The sequence below is a fragment of the Zosterops lateralis genome (genome assembly GCF_965231275.1).
Source record: "Zosterops lateralis genome assembly, chromosome: 5".
NCBI lineage: Eukaryota > Metazoa > Chordata > Aves > Passeriformes > Zosteropidae > Zosterops > Zosterops lateralis.
In genome coordinates, this window is record NC_139766.1 from 45,011,823 (window position 1) to 45,028,991 (window position 17,169).

At 39.6% G+C, this 17,169-nt stretch overlaps 1 protein-coding gene across 1 annotated transcript in view; it reads left to right on the top strand.

Moving 5' to 3' along the window:
- TNKS (tankyrase) overlaps positions 1-17,169 on the top strand; it is a gene marked incomplete at its 5' end in the record, with an annotated part of 126,364 nt that overhangs the window by 18,492 nt on the left and 90,703 nt on the right. The window contains one exon of the mRNA XM_083862058.1: positions 10,516-10,611. Within this exon, the coding sequence (XP_083718184.1) occupies positions 10,516-10,611 (96 nt within the window). The remainder of the gene's footprint in view (positions 1-10,515; positions 10,612-17,169) is intronic.

Sequence of the window (17,169 nt, forward strand, 5' to 3'; positions counted from 1 at the left end):
TTTGATGAAAAGGTCTTCTATTTCATTTTGCACAATTAACAGTATACATGTTCCAGATGACTACTCAAACACACTGTGATGTGTTTCTTAAGCCCCTTTGTGAAATGGCCACAAATCAAAATCTAGGAGGTTCCTTCTGAACACCAGGAAACGCTTTTTGCCATCAGGACAAGTCATCACTGGTTGTGCAGAGAAGTTGTGGAGTCTCCTTCCTTGGAGATACTGAAAAGCCGTTTGGACAGAGCCCTGGGCAACTGAGTGTTGGTGACTCAGCTGCAGCAGGGAGGACAGTCTACAGAGGTCCCTTTGATGACAACTGTTCCATGATTCACTGTAATTCAGTGTTAAATGAGTGCATGTGCATGGCTGCAAATAAATGGGATTAAATAAATGTGTAATGTACTGTCTTTCATTGTTTGTTAGGTCAATGAAGGAGTTTTTTGGTTTTGTTATTTTTTTTCTTTCCTTGTGGTTTTTTTGCTAACTGAAGCTTCTAGAGTTCTTGCATTTTGCAGGTTCATTGTGGAACTCCCAAAACTTCCTTTACACTACACAGCTTTTTGTGCAGATAGTGTTCTTGGGGGGGAAGTGTTTTCGAATGACAGCACACTTGCATGATATAAAAAAACCACAAACAAAAGAACTGCAATTGCACTTAGGTTTTGAGATAGCTTTCTAGAAGACTGCATCCTGTATGACCTGCATATACTTTTGTTCTCACTCTTAGCTGGAATGGAAAATTTTAGCTTGAAAACTGTTACATCAAAACGAATGAAAAGGGGATACTAACTTCATTAAGTGCAGGCAAGATCAAGGCTTTGAATTGCTGTTTATGTATGCTGAGCAATCTACTCTGGCTCTTTCTCTGCGGGCAGAAGGATATTACCAGCCTCTGCTGTGCTGCCTGTGGGCTCTGGAACCTTCTGCATGTTCTTTCTTTCTGTGCATATTTAATCACAGGTAGGCAGAACTGGTGTACCAGGGAGCAATTTTGTAGTGCTTCCTACATACAGAAAACTAATTATAGGTAAAATGACAGAATGAATAAGGCTGGAAAGGACCATTGGAGGTGATCCAGTCTAACCTCCCTACTCAAGCAGGATTCCCTAGAGCATGTTACTCAGGATTGTGTAACTCAGGATTTACCTACTTATGGGGCAAGACTTGAAGGCAGTCACAGAGGGAGGAGGGACCCTTTCAATAAAGTATCTTCTTCCCCTGCTGGAAGAGCTCTTGTGGCAGTGATATTTGTGGTTTTGGTTGTCTGGTTCAGATCCCTTTCCCTTACTTTGCTTTGATTAGATAAATCTGATCTCTGGAACATCTAGTGCCAGCTTAAGTCTAGAATGCATTGAAATCTTGCACAACATTGAGAAGTGAGGTTTATGGTATATAGATACAGACAGGAAGTCAGACTGTCTTGCTAAGAAGTTGAAACTTCATTGAACAAAGTGTGAAAGTACTTCTGGGGTGAACAATGACTAAGACAGAAGAGTCCTTCTGAAAAATTAGGAGTTAAATAAAGATATTTTCCAAGTGATGCTTTGAAATTTTTTTCTCTACAAAGCAAGTAAAAAGGTGGTACTGGCAGACCTTGTTCACAATGCTTCTTTGTTTTCTTACTGCTGCCTTGAAGCCTGTTTCTGTGAATTACTTGAGTAAGCTGAAGGAACCTGATCTCTAAGTGTTGTTTCCACTTAATCTTTTACTGGGTCTCTGCTCAATTTGGTATTGCATCCTGTTACTGTAGGAACTAGGGCAGCTTCTGCGGTGTATGGATTCATGAGGACCTGCCTTTCAAAGATCAGATCTGTGCCAATAAAGGGAGATACTTGATATGGCTGTCCTCTGAGCCTGATGGACCAAATGGTCATTTTAGCTGTAAAGCAAGAAATGCCTCTGCTAGGAGAGCTGTATTCCAGGCTGTCTGTGTGTATTGTCTCTTCCCTGATGCCCCCAGCAGTTGCTGCAATTGTTTATCTAATCACAAGGTAACAGAAACCTGCAAGCCGGTGCTGTATTTATCCAGATCACATCACATTTGGTCAAAGTAGCATTTTTAAACTAGAGGTAACTTTCTTTTACTTGAAAATGACCATTTAACACCATTTATCTGTATAAATTTTAGAACTGCAGATCTCCAGGAACTGGCCTGCAGGATTACAATCATAGACTGGTTCGGGTTGCAAGGACCTTTAAAAGATCATGAAGTCCACATCCCCTGCCATGGGGGGATGATCACCAGATCAGGTTGCTCAAAGCCCTGGGCAACTTGACTTTAAACAGTTCCAGTGATGGGTATCCGCAGCTTCTCTGGATAACCTGTTCCAGCTTTGCAAGAAGTTCAAGTTGATGACATCTCTGGCTTTTCCTCTGTAAACTGATGCAATCATTTCATTGGGGAAGGCTGCCAAATTAGTTGGGCATGATCTGCTCTTTCTGTCTCTAAGCAACTCCCTGTCCTCCACGTGTTTTGATGTGTCTTCCAGGAGAACATTCCATGATTTTACTGGATGTGGAGGGAGACTGCCTGGTTGGTAGTTCCCAAGGTCTTCCTTTTTTTACCTTTTTTCAAAATGGGTCTGATGTTTTCCTTTTTCCAGTCTGCCTTACTGCTAAAGACTTCTTGGATATGATTGAGAATTGCTTGGCCATTTTCAACATCAGCCTACTCCTTCAGAACCCTGGGATGCATCTCACTGGATCGTATGGACTGATGTATGTTTAAGTATCTCAGGTGGTCTTGAACCTGAGCTTTCCTTACAGTGAACTGCAGTCTACAGTCCCAGCCTTATGGCTCAGGGAACTGAGAGATGTGGGAAGAGAGATTCATATTGAAAGCTCTGGTGAAAAACTGTTGAATAGCTCAGACTTCTCCATATCAGTTTTCACTAGTTCTCATGTCTTACTTATCAAGAGCAGGTATGTTTACTTTAATCTTCCTTTTTCTAGCCAGTATTCCTGTAGAAGTGTGCATTTCTCTTATACTTTAATTTGATCAGGAGGTCCTTAGTCATGTTTGTCTCCTGCTTCCCTTTTTTCTTATACATGGTAATTGAGAGCTCTTGGGCTCTATGAAAAATGTCCTTAAAGGGCTGCCAGTTCTGTACTGCTCCTTTGTACCTGAGGGCAGTTCCTGGGGGATCCCATCCATTAATTCCTTCAGCAACTGAAAGTGCGCTCTTAAAACTTGGGATCCTTACTCTATTCTTCACCTGGTCCATATCCATCATGATAGTGAATTCCACCAGGGCATGACTGCTGCAGCTCAGCCTGCCACTAAGCTTGACATACCTAATTAGTTCATCTATGTTGGCAGGCAGCAGGTCTAATAATGCTTGCCCTCTAGTTGTGCTGTCTGTCACTTGGATTAAGAAATTATCCCCATTGCGCTCCTGGACTGCAAGGGTCTCCTGGATTATTTACAGTTTACTGTGCTGCTTTTCCAGCAGATGTCAGGGTGATTGAAGTCCCCCAGCAGGATCAGAGCCTGCAAACATGACATCTCCTGTAGCTGAAGAAAGAACTCATTATCAACTCATTATTACCTTGATGAGGTAGACTGTAGTAAACACCAGCCATGAGGTTTCCTTTGTTGGCTTAGCCCTAAATTTTTACCCATAAGCTCTCCACGTTTTCATTGCTGTTTTTCCAAGGCAGCTCTCTAGAGTCAATGCCTTTTTTTTTTTTTTTTTTTTCTTGGAGGGCAGCCATCTGCTTGCTTTTCCTATTTCCCTGCAGCTTTTGAAAAGCTGCAGCATTCCAGTTGTGTGGTCGTTTGCACAGTGTTTCACTGATAGTGATTAGATTGTAGCTTTCTAGCTGCCAAGTGGTTTCTGGTTCCTCCTGTTTGCTCCCCATGCTGTGTGCATTGGTGTAGAGACACTTCAGCTGTGTCACTGACTGTGTCACCTTCTTAGAGGACTGCGCCATAATTCCTTTGAGGCATTTCACAGGTGTTTCCCTCTTGTTTCCTAATATATCAGCAGTCCCTGACTTTTCTCTGTTGCTCAGATCTTCATCACTTTTTCTCTGCTACTTGTGTGCTGCTCCCTCCTGCTGTCAGAAGTCTTGTTTCTGTCTAGGCTATTGGGGAACACCACCTAATTCCCTTTAAATTTTTTTGTTTCAGCATAGTGGAGCCTACTGTTGCTTTTGTAAGCTTCTGCTTCATATTACTGTAGTTGGTGTATTTGTCACTTGCTCTGTCTGGCCCCAACAAAGAACAAAACCAACATGCTGGTTCATTGGGAAGAAACCCATATCTGGGATAATGGGAAGCTGGAATGCCCTGAACAAGAGAAGTAGAGAAGCAAAATGACGGGTAGTGCTAAGCAGCTCACACTGACTCAGCAGGACTTTGGCTGGTAATGTTAGATATATTCTAAACTAGAACACAAAATTACTCTTTTCAACTCCTGTCAGTGGCATGTGTCCCTGTGCTGTCCTTTTTTGTGCCAACCAGTGCAGGTCATGTTGTTGTATGAGGATTGGGCAAGTGATTGCTTCTCTAATCTGCCTTGTTGCCTGGCCAAATGTTTGCATCCACAGTGCCCAGGCACCCCAGCTGCAGCAGGGTGGGCAGCACAGGGCTTGGTATGGCAGTTGTGCCACTGTGGTCTGTCTAGGTGAAAGAGGTTGCCCAGAGTGGCTGTGAAGTCTCCTTCTGTGGAGATAGTCAAAAGCCTTCTGCACCTGATCTGCCATCAGGTTATTATGTCTTCTTGCCAATAATCTACCTGCAGTGCTGCCATATATATCTGGTTATTGCCTGTGCCCTATCCTGACTCTGAGCTGTGTGCTCTGGTGTGCTTAGCCCTTCTGCTCCATAATCCTCTCTTCATTCACTTTGATGGCATTCACTGAGGAGGGGCAGTCAATTGCATAGGACCTGTCTCTCCTTTTTTTCTCAACTCCTCTTGACTGAGATGGCAATGGTTTTTGAGGCCATGGATGTCATCAAGTCCAGTAGCGATACTTAAATCCTTACAGCTCTGTGCAGCCTCTAGAGATTCTGTCTCTCGTGTTTTCTCCTTGCAGTTCCAATGGGTGATGAGTACAGCCTGTTTCTCCATGACACAGACATGGGTTTGATCACAGAGCTAGAAGTTAATCAGTGATATAGTGGTGGTTAATGTTATTAGCCATAAGCCTTACATATTCAATTTTATAAAGCTAAAAGTAGGGTGCTGCAACTTTTGTTATATATGGTCATTTAGCAAAAAGGCTTATTAATCTGGTAACTTGCCAAAATGGGATTGGCAAAAAAAAAATGGCTCTAAATTACAGAAGTGTAATATCTAGGCAAGAGAAACTGGTGTTCTTGTAACATGAGAAACGCTTCAAAACAAAACTTCAGTGCCTTGATTTACATGTTCTGGTAGTTAGGGGAGAAGATGCATTTAGCATTGGCTGAGAAAGTTAATACTTTGGATTCTAGTGTGTTGTCTAGATGTTTTCAGAATGTGGAGGTTGAGCACATTATCTTTCTTGTCAGCTTGGAAACATATCCTACATGAGATTTAGACTGAGAAGTATGTGTCTAACTTCACCTAAAGTTAGTGAGAGACTGACCAGCTCTAGAGGTGTCATTTAGAGAAATGGAAGATAGTGTCTGTGTTATAAATCAAAAAGAGACCTTTTTCTTAGGCTGTATCCTCTGCACTTTGATTCTTTGTGAGTAAATAGATAAAACTAAGCTAATACAGTTTGAAAAGAACTTTTGGAGACCGTTACCAGAAGTGGAATTTGAAAAGGGGGAAGAAAGAATATATACTAAAGCTGGGGTAGCTGGAAGGGACCCCAAGCACAAGGCAGTTGGGACGCAGTGATGAAAACCTGGTGGGAATAGAGTAAGCAATGGTAGACCTGTGAGAAACTCTGGAAATGTAATTAAAAGCAGTAGGCAGCTTGAACTACAGATACTTTTGGGAGGTCTGCCTGTTCTTGCATTTTTCACTCAACCGTCAAAAATTTGCATGTGCCCTTTTTTTTTGTATTTGCATCTGATTTGAAACCAGATGTGAACTTTTCCATCGGCATTAGGGATGGTCAGGAAGCTGTGGATTTTGGGCCTAGAAAAGTTATAATTAAACTATTCTGATCTTTGCTAATATGAACAAACAAATGTATTTTTATCCCTATCTTATTTCCATTGTATTTAGGTCTTTCAATCAAAAGTGTTTTCATTTGGTGCACTTTCAGCTGTGGCAGTATGAAGCAGGAAAGATTAAGTACCTGGGTGATGATGTCTGTGTAGAAAAACTTCCTCCCCCCCACCCTAGTAAAAACACCCTTTTTTTGCTTGTTAATAGCTACCAGGGAAGTTTTTGCCATACCTTGTTGGTGAAAGTGTGAAAGTTGAAACTCAAAACAGTAAAAATGCTTGTTCTTGACAGTCAAGTGAGGTTGTTTTGGTTAACTTTACCGTTCAAAATACCTATGCCAGGAGGCTGTGGGCCAAGTATTTCATTTTAGGATTCATCCTGCTGTAGTGAGATGGCAGTAATCTGAAATGATTAGTGGTTGTAGTATATGCTCTGTGCAATACAGTAGCTTTTTAAAAAATGTAGTAAGACTTATGGCCTTTCTTGTCTCTAGTACTGGTCTGGTATAATAGCAGTGTAATTAAATAAGACATTTCAGATTGTATGTGAATCAAAATCTGAAGTATTTTAGCAGTTGAAGTGAGGGTAAAAAATGTAACTCCAGACCAGTCTATATTTGTACTATAGTTAAAGTTCCAGGGTTTCATTGTCCATATGCAATATGAAGATTTAGTAAAAAGAAGAGCTTCTTAATACTGTTTGTATAGTATGGTCTGTAGAAAAGGCAGGGATAACCTGTTAATGGTATTGCTAGATTATTAAGGGCACTGCCTCCATTACAGAAAAATTATGTACCCTAGTGTTCCCATTTTCCAAAGGAAATAAACCAGCATACCTAAGTATGCTAATTAACCAAGTTTCAGGAGTTAATTTGTGTGCACAGCATCCTTACAATTGCCTGTTAAGTGTACAGAACTGAAACAGAAGTTTCTTGATAGAAACTGTTTCCACATTCCCTTTTCAGGGTACTCAGAAACCGTCCTCTAAAACCAGTGTGCAGTGTTTGAAATCCAAAATAGCTACAATTAGCTAGAATGGCTTGTTCTGTTTTTCTTTATAGAAGAAATGTTTTTTTTTTCCCACACAGAAGATCTGTCTTGAATTTTTTTATACATTGCTGGCGTATTGAAAAGGAAATTTAGAGAGACACGCTGTGTCTAGATCTCAGATGCCCTGTTGTTAGAAGAGACTTTATCTTGAGCTAAAGTGTTAAAGGTTTTGAACATGCAGGAGAGCATTCAGTTAGAAGCTACCTGTGATTTGCCAGGTATTGAAGTACAGCTGTGTTACACTGATAGACTAAACATCAAATGCTGGATTTCACTTGTTAATTCTTGTTGATGACAACACTGCTCACTAGGGTATTTTTTTGGTGAGATTATGTACTTAAAAAGTATGGACACATTAGAATCAAATAGTCAATAGAGGAAATACAAGAATAAGATGTCCTTTGTGACCCATTTGCTTCCTTTATTCATATACATTCTAATGAAGTCTTTATTTATATAATTGGTTTCTTTTTCCAAGATGCCATTGCCTTCATTTCATGGTATAGATGTGTTTCTAGAACTGAATAAGGGCAGTATCTGCAGGACCATACCCCTGGCTGTTGGAGAAGCTGGAAGACGGGTGGGATGAATGATTGCAGAGATAGGAAGGATGAGTCTCATGGTTACAGCAGTTGAGTTCTGGTAGGTTATTTTTCTGAAACTTGTTTGGCCACTTTAAATGTGTGTTCCACAGGCAGTCAGTAATTCCAGGGTTTGTAGACAACCAGCTTAAGCCTTGTTTAGTACATTTTTAATGTATTTGCCTAGGCTTTAAAAAGCCTAGAAACTGGACACAGAAATTTTATGTTTTAAGCCTTGGCCAAATCCTTCATGGTTCATTAGCATGACTGAACAGGTTAGGTACACTGTATAATCCTTTGTCATTTTAGCCAGGAGAGAAGCTGGAAGCAGTACTCTGTGGGTTGTCATCTGTGTGTGCCAGCAGAAGTAGCAGGGAAGCACTCCCGATTGGTTTACATAGGGTGGAAGAATCAAGAGACTTGAAAATGTGCTTCTGTTTTAACACCGAGCTCAGGCAGTTGCAGATGCCTTTGAGAGTTCTACAACTGTTACCTGGCATTTTTTAAAGTCACCTTTTTGCCCTAACCTGCCTCAACTTTGTGTCACATGCTAGTCCAAACCTCCAAACAGGTCAGATCCCAGTCATTCCTCTCTCCTCTTCTTTCCTCATGACTTTTTTTGTCGGCTATTATCTTTTCCCCTGCCACATCTTCTTTTTCAGTTTTCTCCCCTAGCTCTTTGTCTGAGGCTTTTTGCCATGTGAATCCTTTGTTGCCTTCTGGTCTGGTCAGTGCTGTGTTTCATAATTTTGTACTGCCTGCTTTCTCTCGATAGACAATTAGTTGCTGGTAATGTCTTTCAGGCTCCTACTCTTACACTGGTGCCTCTTGGGACAAATGGGTTCCCTCTTTCCAGGTATACAGAGTCACTAACAGGGTCCAAGACAAGAGAGTTGGGACATACAGAATCTCTCTCCATACTCAGTTACTATACTGGCCATTGTGTTTAAAAAAAATCTACCATAAGTCTTGTTTGTCTGTTCCTACTGGAGTGTGCCTGAGTGGCTTGAGAGGCTGGCTCAGTCTCAAACCTGTCCGTGAGTAAGATCTCTCAGTGGGTGGTAGCACGTATGGCACAGATGGTTTCTTCAGAAACGTAGGTGCTAGATCCTAACAGGATTCAGTGAGCACGTGCTAGCTGAGTTTTTTCTCTCCCCCCCAATTTTGGTGTTTTTGTCTTGACGTGGGGGGAAAAAACCCCATCACCAAACAAAAAAGCGTAGGTTTTTCTTAGGCTTCCTACTTGAGTCTTTTAAAAATACCAGGTAATTGCACCTTCTCATCAAAGTGTAAAATAAGTCAATTTACTTCACTGAAGCACCAGACTTCTGCAAAGATTCAGCTTAGGGGCAAGCATTGCACCCTGTAAGCTAAAATACATGAAATTTGGCAATGTTTAAAGAATTTGAAGTCAGAAATGTATAAGAAAAGAGGTTTGAATGAAAACAATGTTACCAGTGAAATTTTTAATTTAGAAAAAAAAGCTTTTCTGAAAAGTGTTCTACTGGTTAAGATGTACACACGGTATCAGTATATATAATGTACACACGGTATCAGTAATTAGTTTTGTTCTGAATTGGATTACGTTTTTTTCTGGAGAATTCTACCTGTGAAGTATTTTTATACCCTTAGTTACAAAACTTGTTTGCAACTATTTCTTTGTCTGGACATCTTCAGTCCAGCTGTATCTCAACAGATGTTTGGTGAGCAACCATAAATGCCTGCTGGTTTTTATTACTCATCTGCTTGACCTTGAGTCTCTGTATACTGTCCTGTTATTCACACTTGTACAAAGTGTGTTGCTCTGAATTTGTGCTTTGAATGTGCTGTGCTTACTTTGCATGACATTTGAGACCTTTTTGTCAGGCCTCTTATGTTACCGCAGGCCTTGTTTTCCAGTTCTATACAAAATGTCATGATATTGAGAGGTAGTGTTCTGTATTGCGTTATGTTGTTTCTGATCAAAAGGAGGGTTCACAGGTGAAATATTAGGATTTTTTAAATGAACTTTCTAGTTGATAGTTTACTGTATCGATGTCTTCTTAGCCTTATGACTGTATATTGTATTCTAAGTGTTTTTATGTACTTGAACTTTCATGTGTTCATAGGCTTAGTAGGGAAAAGAAATACCAGGGAGTATAACAGCCTCTGAGCATCCAGTCTGCAGGGTACCAGGTTACAAATCTTACCCTATTTGTTACACTTCTTGAGGGTGAGCTGGTATGCCGTGGTTAAGATTTCCAATGCAAGTGATGAGCCACTGAAAGGCTGGAATATTGCTGATTTATAGAGGTGGGGTAACTTGGGATATTCATCTAGAAAAGGAACGGGAGTGGTAACAAGCAGCAGTAGTGGTAGTAAAGGCAGAAGCAGGTTCCACAGCAGACTTCCCACTGTGAGTCAGTGAATGCACAGCATACCAGCTAGCTGTCAGGAGGAGCCCAAACCTGACTATTGCAAGAGAGTCGGGGTTCATGTTTATCATGCAAAGTCATGTGGTCTTACTATATCTTAACTTGCCAACTTAGCCTTAGTCTGGAGAAGATCCTTTGCTGCAGTGCTTAACAAAAAAAAAAAAAAAAAAAAAAAAAAAAAAAAAGAAAACCAACAAAAAACCCAGAAAAACCACAAACGGAGAGAGAGGGAGAAAAAACAGAAGGAAGAATAAAGAAAATTGTGCAATGTTTGTTTATGCCTTCATCATGCCGAGGAGACACTTAGCAGTAAATAACCTGTGTATACCTGAGGTAAGATACTGTTTCTGCTTTCCCTGCACAGTGCTGCTGCAGCACGGAGCTGATCCAAACATTCGGAACACCGATGGGAAATCTGCACTGGATCTGGCAGACCCTTCAGCAAAAGCTGTACTCACGGGTAAGATGCATACATCTCTCAACAGTGTAATCTGAGTTTATTTTGTGTGTATAAGTTCAGCATCAGAAGAGCCTTCTGCCCTTCCAGATTTTCTGTTGTTTAAGAGCATTTTAAAACTGTCTTTTACCAGCTTTCATGTTGATGTAATTGTTGTTAATCTGCTGTGCTGCTATAGGTTTGCTTATTCTACTTATGCTAATGCTGTAATTTTCTGTTATATATAATTTGTTATTTACTGTATTTTTCTGGGTTTTTTTCTATATAATTGATACCCAGTAGACAGATTGAACAGGATCCCCTAGCTCCTGAAAAAAAAAATAGGAAAAAAATCAGGTCAATTGTTTTAAGACCTTCACTGTTAGGCAAGCAAGGACGTTTGTATAACTATAAAAGTACCTGTGATCTGAAAGACAACCTGCTACCGATTGCAGAGATCAATACTTATGTTAGATTTTGCTGCAGATTCACATGCTGCTCTTTCCTTCCTCTTCCTTGTTAGTCATTTTGAGTTGAGCCCTTTCTCATCTACCAGGTTTTTTTCTTTTTTAGGGGCTGTTAGCTGCAAAACAATGTTCCATGAAAATATCCTACAGATATAACTCTGTTTTTACAGAGCTTTGATTTTTTTAATAAATTAACTCTAGTGGCATACCACTGAGCATGAAATATAGTAGCCTGCCAAATTGGTATTAAGAAATACATGGTCCTCTGTGCTGATTTTGACATCTAGGAAATAATGTTTAAAACAAAGTAATATTGGATTTTAAAATATATACAATTAGATTTATAGAAAGGGATTCAGCAGCTGAGGTTCATTTGAAGGAATAGCTGTTTTTCTTTTGCCTTTATTTCCCCTATTCTCTCTCTCTTTTTATTGACAGCTTAATTTATAGGTTATGTGCTATGAAACACCCGTATTCTTTCTTCAGATTATGTTCAGAGCACACCAGCTCCCTTCACTTTGTCAAGAACGTTTCCTCATCTTCTTTTTTCAGTGCGTTGAGCACTATACATAATTATCTACAGCGCTGCAGTGATTTGAGAGTGCCTTTGGAACAGTGTACTTTAAATACATATGATTTACTTTAATTACTCTGTGTCAAATTTAAACACGTTCCTACAGTGTTAACACTAATGTTAGCTGTGCTAAGAAGGTTAATCTGACTTTTGGCTGTTAATGGATATAGTTGTACAGATGCTGAAGATAGAGAGGGCAATAGGGAGTCAATGTACCTCAGAAATGTTAAAGGATATATGCCATTTACTTGTGGGGAACTTGACATTAACCTACAGTGTGGGGGTTTACAAGCCCTAAGCTGCTCTTCAGGCTATGCAACTTCAGAGGATAGTAGAAGATTAGGAAAGTCTGTGGCCTCACGTTCGCTCCACTGATTTCTCTGGGCACTAGCTCACCTTGTGCTTTAGGGCAGGAGAGAGGGCAATGTGTCATAGCAGACAAGTGGAGATGGATTTGAAGCAGCCCTCTGAGAACATCCTGTGAAATGCTGCCAGTGCACATCTCTGGGCTCACCCCTAATGCCTCACACACAACATCAGTGGCTGAAGCTGTCTGCAGCCAGTGGATGTTACCAGGTGGTGCATGTAGACACACATGGTGCTTATATATGTGTTTAGTTGTTCTTAAAAAGGCATCATTTTTGTATGTGTTTGTTCTTCCCAGCAAGAAAATCAGCTTTTGTTTTATCAGCTTTGTCCTCAAGGTGGCTCTTGGCTACGCAGGGCTCTGTGCTGTGTACCTGAGTTCCAGGCTGTGCAAACGGGGCTGGACTCAGGCTGTAGCTGCCATGTGATGCACAATAACTGAAAAACCTAACACTGGAGATGTCATTTAAATGGAAGCTAGCTATTAAGAGCTGTGTTTTTTTGGATGTTGCCCTGTTTTATAGTATCTGTTAGGCTGCTATTTCTTATGCATTTTCCATATGTTGTTACCTTCAGGTCTTGCTTCATCTCTCTGGAAGAAGGAGGCTTAAGGGATTTCTTAGGATCTGTGTGACTGGGGATAATCTTTAGCTACAGCAATGCTTTGCAATTAGGTGCATCAGAACTTAAAGGTATTACTGGATTAAGGATGAGTAGGATATATTAACTTAATTTTCAGTATTTACTATGAATTGTTGGATTTTAGGAATGCTCATATTCAGAGCTTTTGGAATTGGAGCACAGTCCATAATTTGTTACCGTATTTGCATCTTTAAGCAGCACGCATGTCAAAGTTGCTTGCATTGTTATTTTTGACTCCTTTCTCTATCCATTTATCATAGAATGTCCTGGGTTGAAAGGGACCTTAAAGATATCTAGTTCCAACCCCCCTGCTGTGGACAGAAGGCCCCTTTCACTAAACTAGGTTGCTCAGGGCTTCATCCAACCTGACTTTAAACACTTCCAGGGAAGGGGCATCCACAACTTGTCTGGGCAACTTGTTCCAGTTTCACTGTAAAGAATTTCTTCCTAACATTCAACTTAAACCTACCCTCTTTTGGTTTAATTCCATTTCCCCATGTCCTATCCCTACACTCTCTTGTAAGAAATCTCTCACCATCTTTCTTATAGACTCCCTTGAAATACTGGAAGTCCACAAGTAAGTCACCCCAAAGCCTTCTCTTCTCCAGGCTGAACTGTTACAGTCCTCTCAGCCTTTCCTCATAGTTATCATGATAGACTATATGACCATAATAGACTTTTCCACATTGCTGCTGTATTGGTTGTTGAAGAACACGCATTCCTCTATTGTTATGATCAGGACAGCTCATGTAACGGCATGTAGAACTCCGATTTCTTCAGAGGGCTTAGAGCTAAGTTTATTGAAAGACAGATTCTTTTTTATACAGTGTTTTGGTACAATGAATAGCACTGGTCGTTAGGGCACCACCTTTTGTAAACATCTCTGCCAGTAAACAAGTTGGAAAAACACCAGGTGTCAGGAGGACAGTATTTACAAGGTTGTTTTGAGTTCCTCCTTATGATTTCCCAGGCCAGACTGAGAGAGTTCTGTCCTTGACTTTCCTGCAGGCTTCAGGGCACTGCCTGGAGTCTAAGAATCCATGTTCTGACCACTGTCAGTTCCCACATTCCTCTTAAAGCTTTTTTCGACCAAGTATTTGCATAGAAGGTTCGTGCATCTGTGTTAAAGGCTTTGCGAATGAGCTGTGATTACAGTGTCCCTTTGACCTCCAACGCACCCAAAGGTAAACAAGTAAATTTGTTGGTAATTGATTAAACCTTTTCAATTTGACAAAGAATTCTGTATGTGTTTTAAAAGAGAAATTCCTGCTGTACAAAAAGCATTTCTGCTGTTTTGGCAGCAAATACTGAATCCACAATGACTTGTTCTTTTTTGTCTTCCAGTCTAGAATAATGCATATGCTCATTTTCACCTGGATTGCAGACAGGATATGTAATGCAGTAGTTTCTGGCATGACTTCCAGCCATTTTCCTGCAACATCCTCTTAAAATATGTGTTTTATAAGGATACATAATGCAGATGAAAAGCTAATATTTTGATGGAGATGGACTTTAAAAAATTTATTCGTAGAATAAAGGAAATTTTATAGAAATTAAACACCCAGTATCATCTTCTCTAAAAAAAAAACCAAACAAAAAAGTTACACAATTGAGGAATCTGCTTTTTACTATCTAGAAAGCAGCATATTTTCCTCCTTTTGCAGGATATGCAGCATTTGAATGAACCAAGCACTTCACGTTTGAGAGGGTGAATATTTTGTTTCTTCTTACTTAGCATCCCATACTGTTCCTGAATCATACTGTCAGAAAAGGGATTGTAGTCCTCTTTTTCTCTAGGCTGAAGTGGTACTACAGGCTCCAAAAATGTATCACATCTATGAATATCTAAGAGCTGTTAAACAGATCAGATTAATATCCCAGTTTATTTTATTTTAGTTTAATTGTCTTTGGGGTTTGTGGTTTCTGAGATGGGGACTCATCTTTGTTGCCACACATAGCACTGTGGCGCTCCCATCCAGAACAGGGCCTTTGGGAGCTTTTGCACTGCTAGTCGTATTAGTCTTCATTATTTTCTTACCCTGATTATTGCCTCTTTAAAGATTAACATCCTTTTATATCTTCCCTGTACAGTGTATGATGAGCCAACAATATTGTGAAGGATATTTTTGTTTGGTTTTTTTTTTCTTGCCACTTATTTGCCATAGTATCTGCTGTTCAGGAATGCTTTCTTTAGTGAATAGTTGTTCTTTGTACTTGAGCAGTTTCCAAAGGAGCTGTTAGCAGGAGCTGAAGGCATTTTTGTTGGGTAATATATTTTTGTCTGCTTCATGCCAGTGTTTTGTGGGGTTGGTTTTTGTTGGTTTCAAGGATTACTCCCTTGAAACAGATCAAAATGCAGAAAGTCTGAAATCTGCTGCATCTCTAGATTAAAGGAAGATTTCTTAAGTATGAAATAATGTCTTGTTTGTTAATAGAATCAATTTTCAAAGTTAAACAAGACTCTGATCTTCCTGCTTACTATGGAAATAATGTCTTTTACAGACAAAGTGCTTTACGTCCTATTGAGCATTTCTCACTTGAGTTTTTTGGATGTGAAGGACAGCTTGATGAGTGAAAGTATAGCTGGGCTAAGGTTACTTGAGGTGTTAATGAGGATTCATGTTTTCATCTATTTGTCATGTCAGTTTTTTAAATTAAACAGGGAGCATAGTTCATATATTGAAATATATTTGCACAATTCTTTTTGAAGTGAACTGCTGTTTATGCAAAATTTGCCTGCAAGGAAGAGAAAAATCTGATATTTCACTACAATAAGTTTACTGAACTTCAGAGAATGGAAAATGGATTTCAGATACAACTTACCTATTCTAAAAATAGAAGTAAGAGAAGAAAATTTAGTTTGTTAATTTTGTTTTTCCTGTGGCACCTTTACAGCTTGACTATCTCAAATACTAAAGTATTTCCTTCTGGGTTGGTGTTATTTCCTGCCAGGTACTCTTACAATATTGAAGATCTTCCAGATAGACAATAGCACTTCATTTTGGGAGGTGTTAACCTTCTCCCCCTTGCCTTGAATTGATCTAATTCTTCCACAGTGCATGCTAAATCAGATAATTTGCACAAAGTTTAGCTTCTGTCTTTAAAAAATAGTATGATAAACATCAGTACAAAAGGAAAAGCAATATCATGGTAAGGAGGGCAGGTGCTGCTAGAATGGTTTGGGCCACCCACTTGTCTGGGTCATTGTCCTTTCTGACAGTAACACTGGGTCTGCTGCCTTACAGAAAAGAGCAAGAAATCCTGCAGTTGAGGAATATCCTTGACCTGCAGAAAATGTTCATCTTATTTCATATAAGCCGTTGATACACATCTTGAAGCAAGAGGTCTGAAGAGCCTTTTCCAAAAGTTTTTTGAGCTTTGAATGTATGTTTTTGTGATTGTTACGTGTTTAGCATTCAGGTAGATTTACTCTTCCTTTTTACCAAGACCTAAGAGAAGGAAATAAAGAATATGCTCTAGCTCACTGGTATGAATGCCATGTGATGCTTTTACATTTGGAGTCCCTGGTGATCTGTTACATTTATTTCCTGGAGCATTATGAGTAATATCAGCTTTCCTTTGAGAAAGCTGTGGCCATTGCTCTTACAGTCTTTGGAAAGATGTGGGAAAAAGGTACTTGTGGCACAAATCTGGTTTTTTGGTGGCCCTCATCTAGAAGCTCTAGTTCTGTGGCGTTTAAATCTCATCTTATGTTTTTTAGAGAATATTATAATTATAACTATCTGGATGTATTTATAAAAGTATAGTTTTTAAAAATCTCATTTTGTGTGTGGTCTAGTTCCCACTTCCCTCTGAAAGAAGGTGCATGGGTTGCTTAGCAAGTTTAGTAAACCAGGAGTTAAATGCCATCTCCTCTCAGTAGTGGCATGGTCACATTTCAGTTCTATTTCACATTTTCTTTTTTTCTCATTGAGAGGAAAGTGGAAGAAACGGTCCTCTCTTTGTTCTAGATGTTGTGCCATGCTTGGTGTGCACTTCTGCTATATTCCTTCTTCAAGAAGAGCAGTTCTTGATCTTTACAATGTGGACGAAGTTTCACCTCAGTGGAAAGGAAGTTGCACTTTGGCAGTACTGCTGGAATCGCTGATTCTCTTTCCGCTTTTCAGCACTGTGTTATTATTTCAGGATAATGTATCTTGATTTGAGCACTGTGCACTGGTATAGCATCCAATTGGCTTCTGGAGTGATGATTTAATAGCTTTCATGGCATTTTGTTATTCCAGGTTTTATTCAGGCTAAGTTTGTTTTTTATTACCTCTCTGATTGCAGAAGAACTAAATGGTTTATGGGAGCCTCTAAAGCAATTCTGAATTCTGAAGTTTGTGGTTTATATTCCAGTATAATTCTAGGTGATTTATATTATGCATGCAGTGTTTATTGCTTTGCCAGTACTCCATTTTGTTGCTCTTTCCCTCAGTTTCTTTTAGGTCCTTCTAGTTTCTGCTATTTTTTCTCTGGTAATTAAATAGTTTAAATATTTCCTTCAGTGTGGTAGGTTATTTAACACAAATT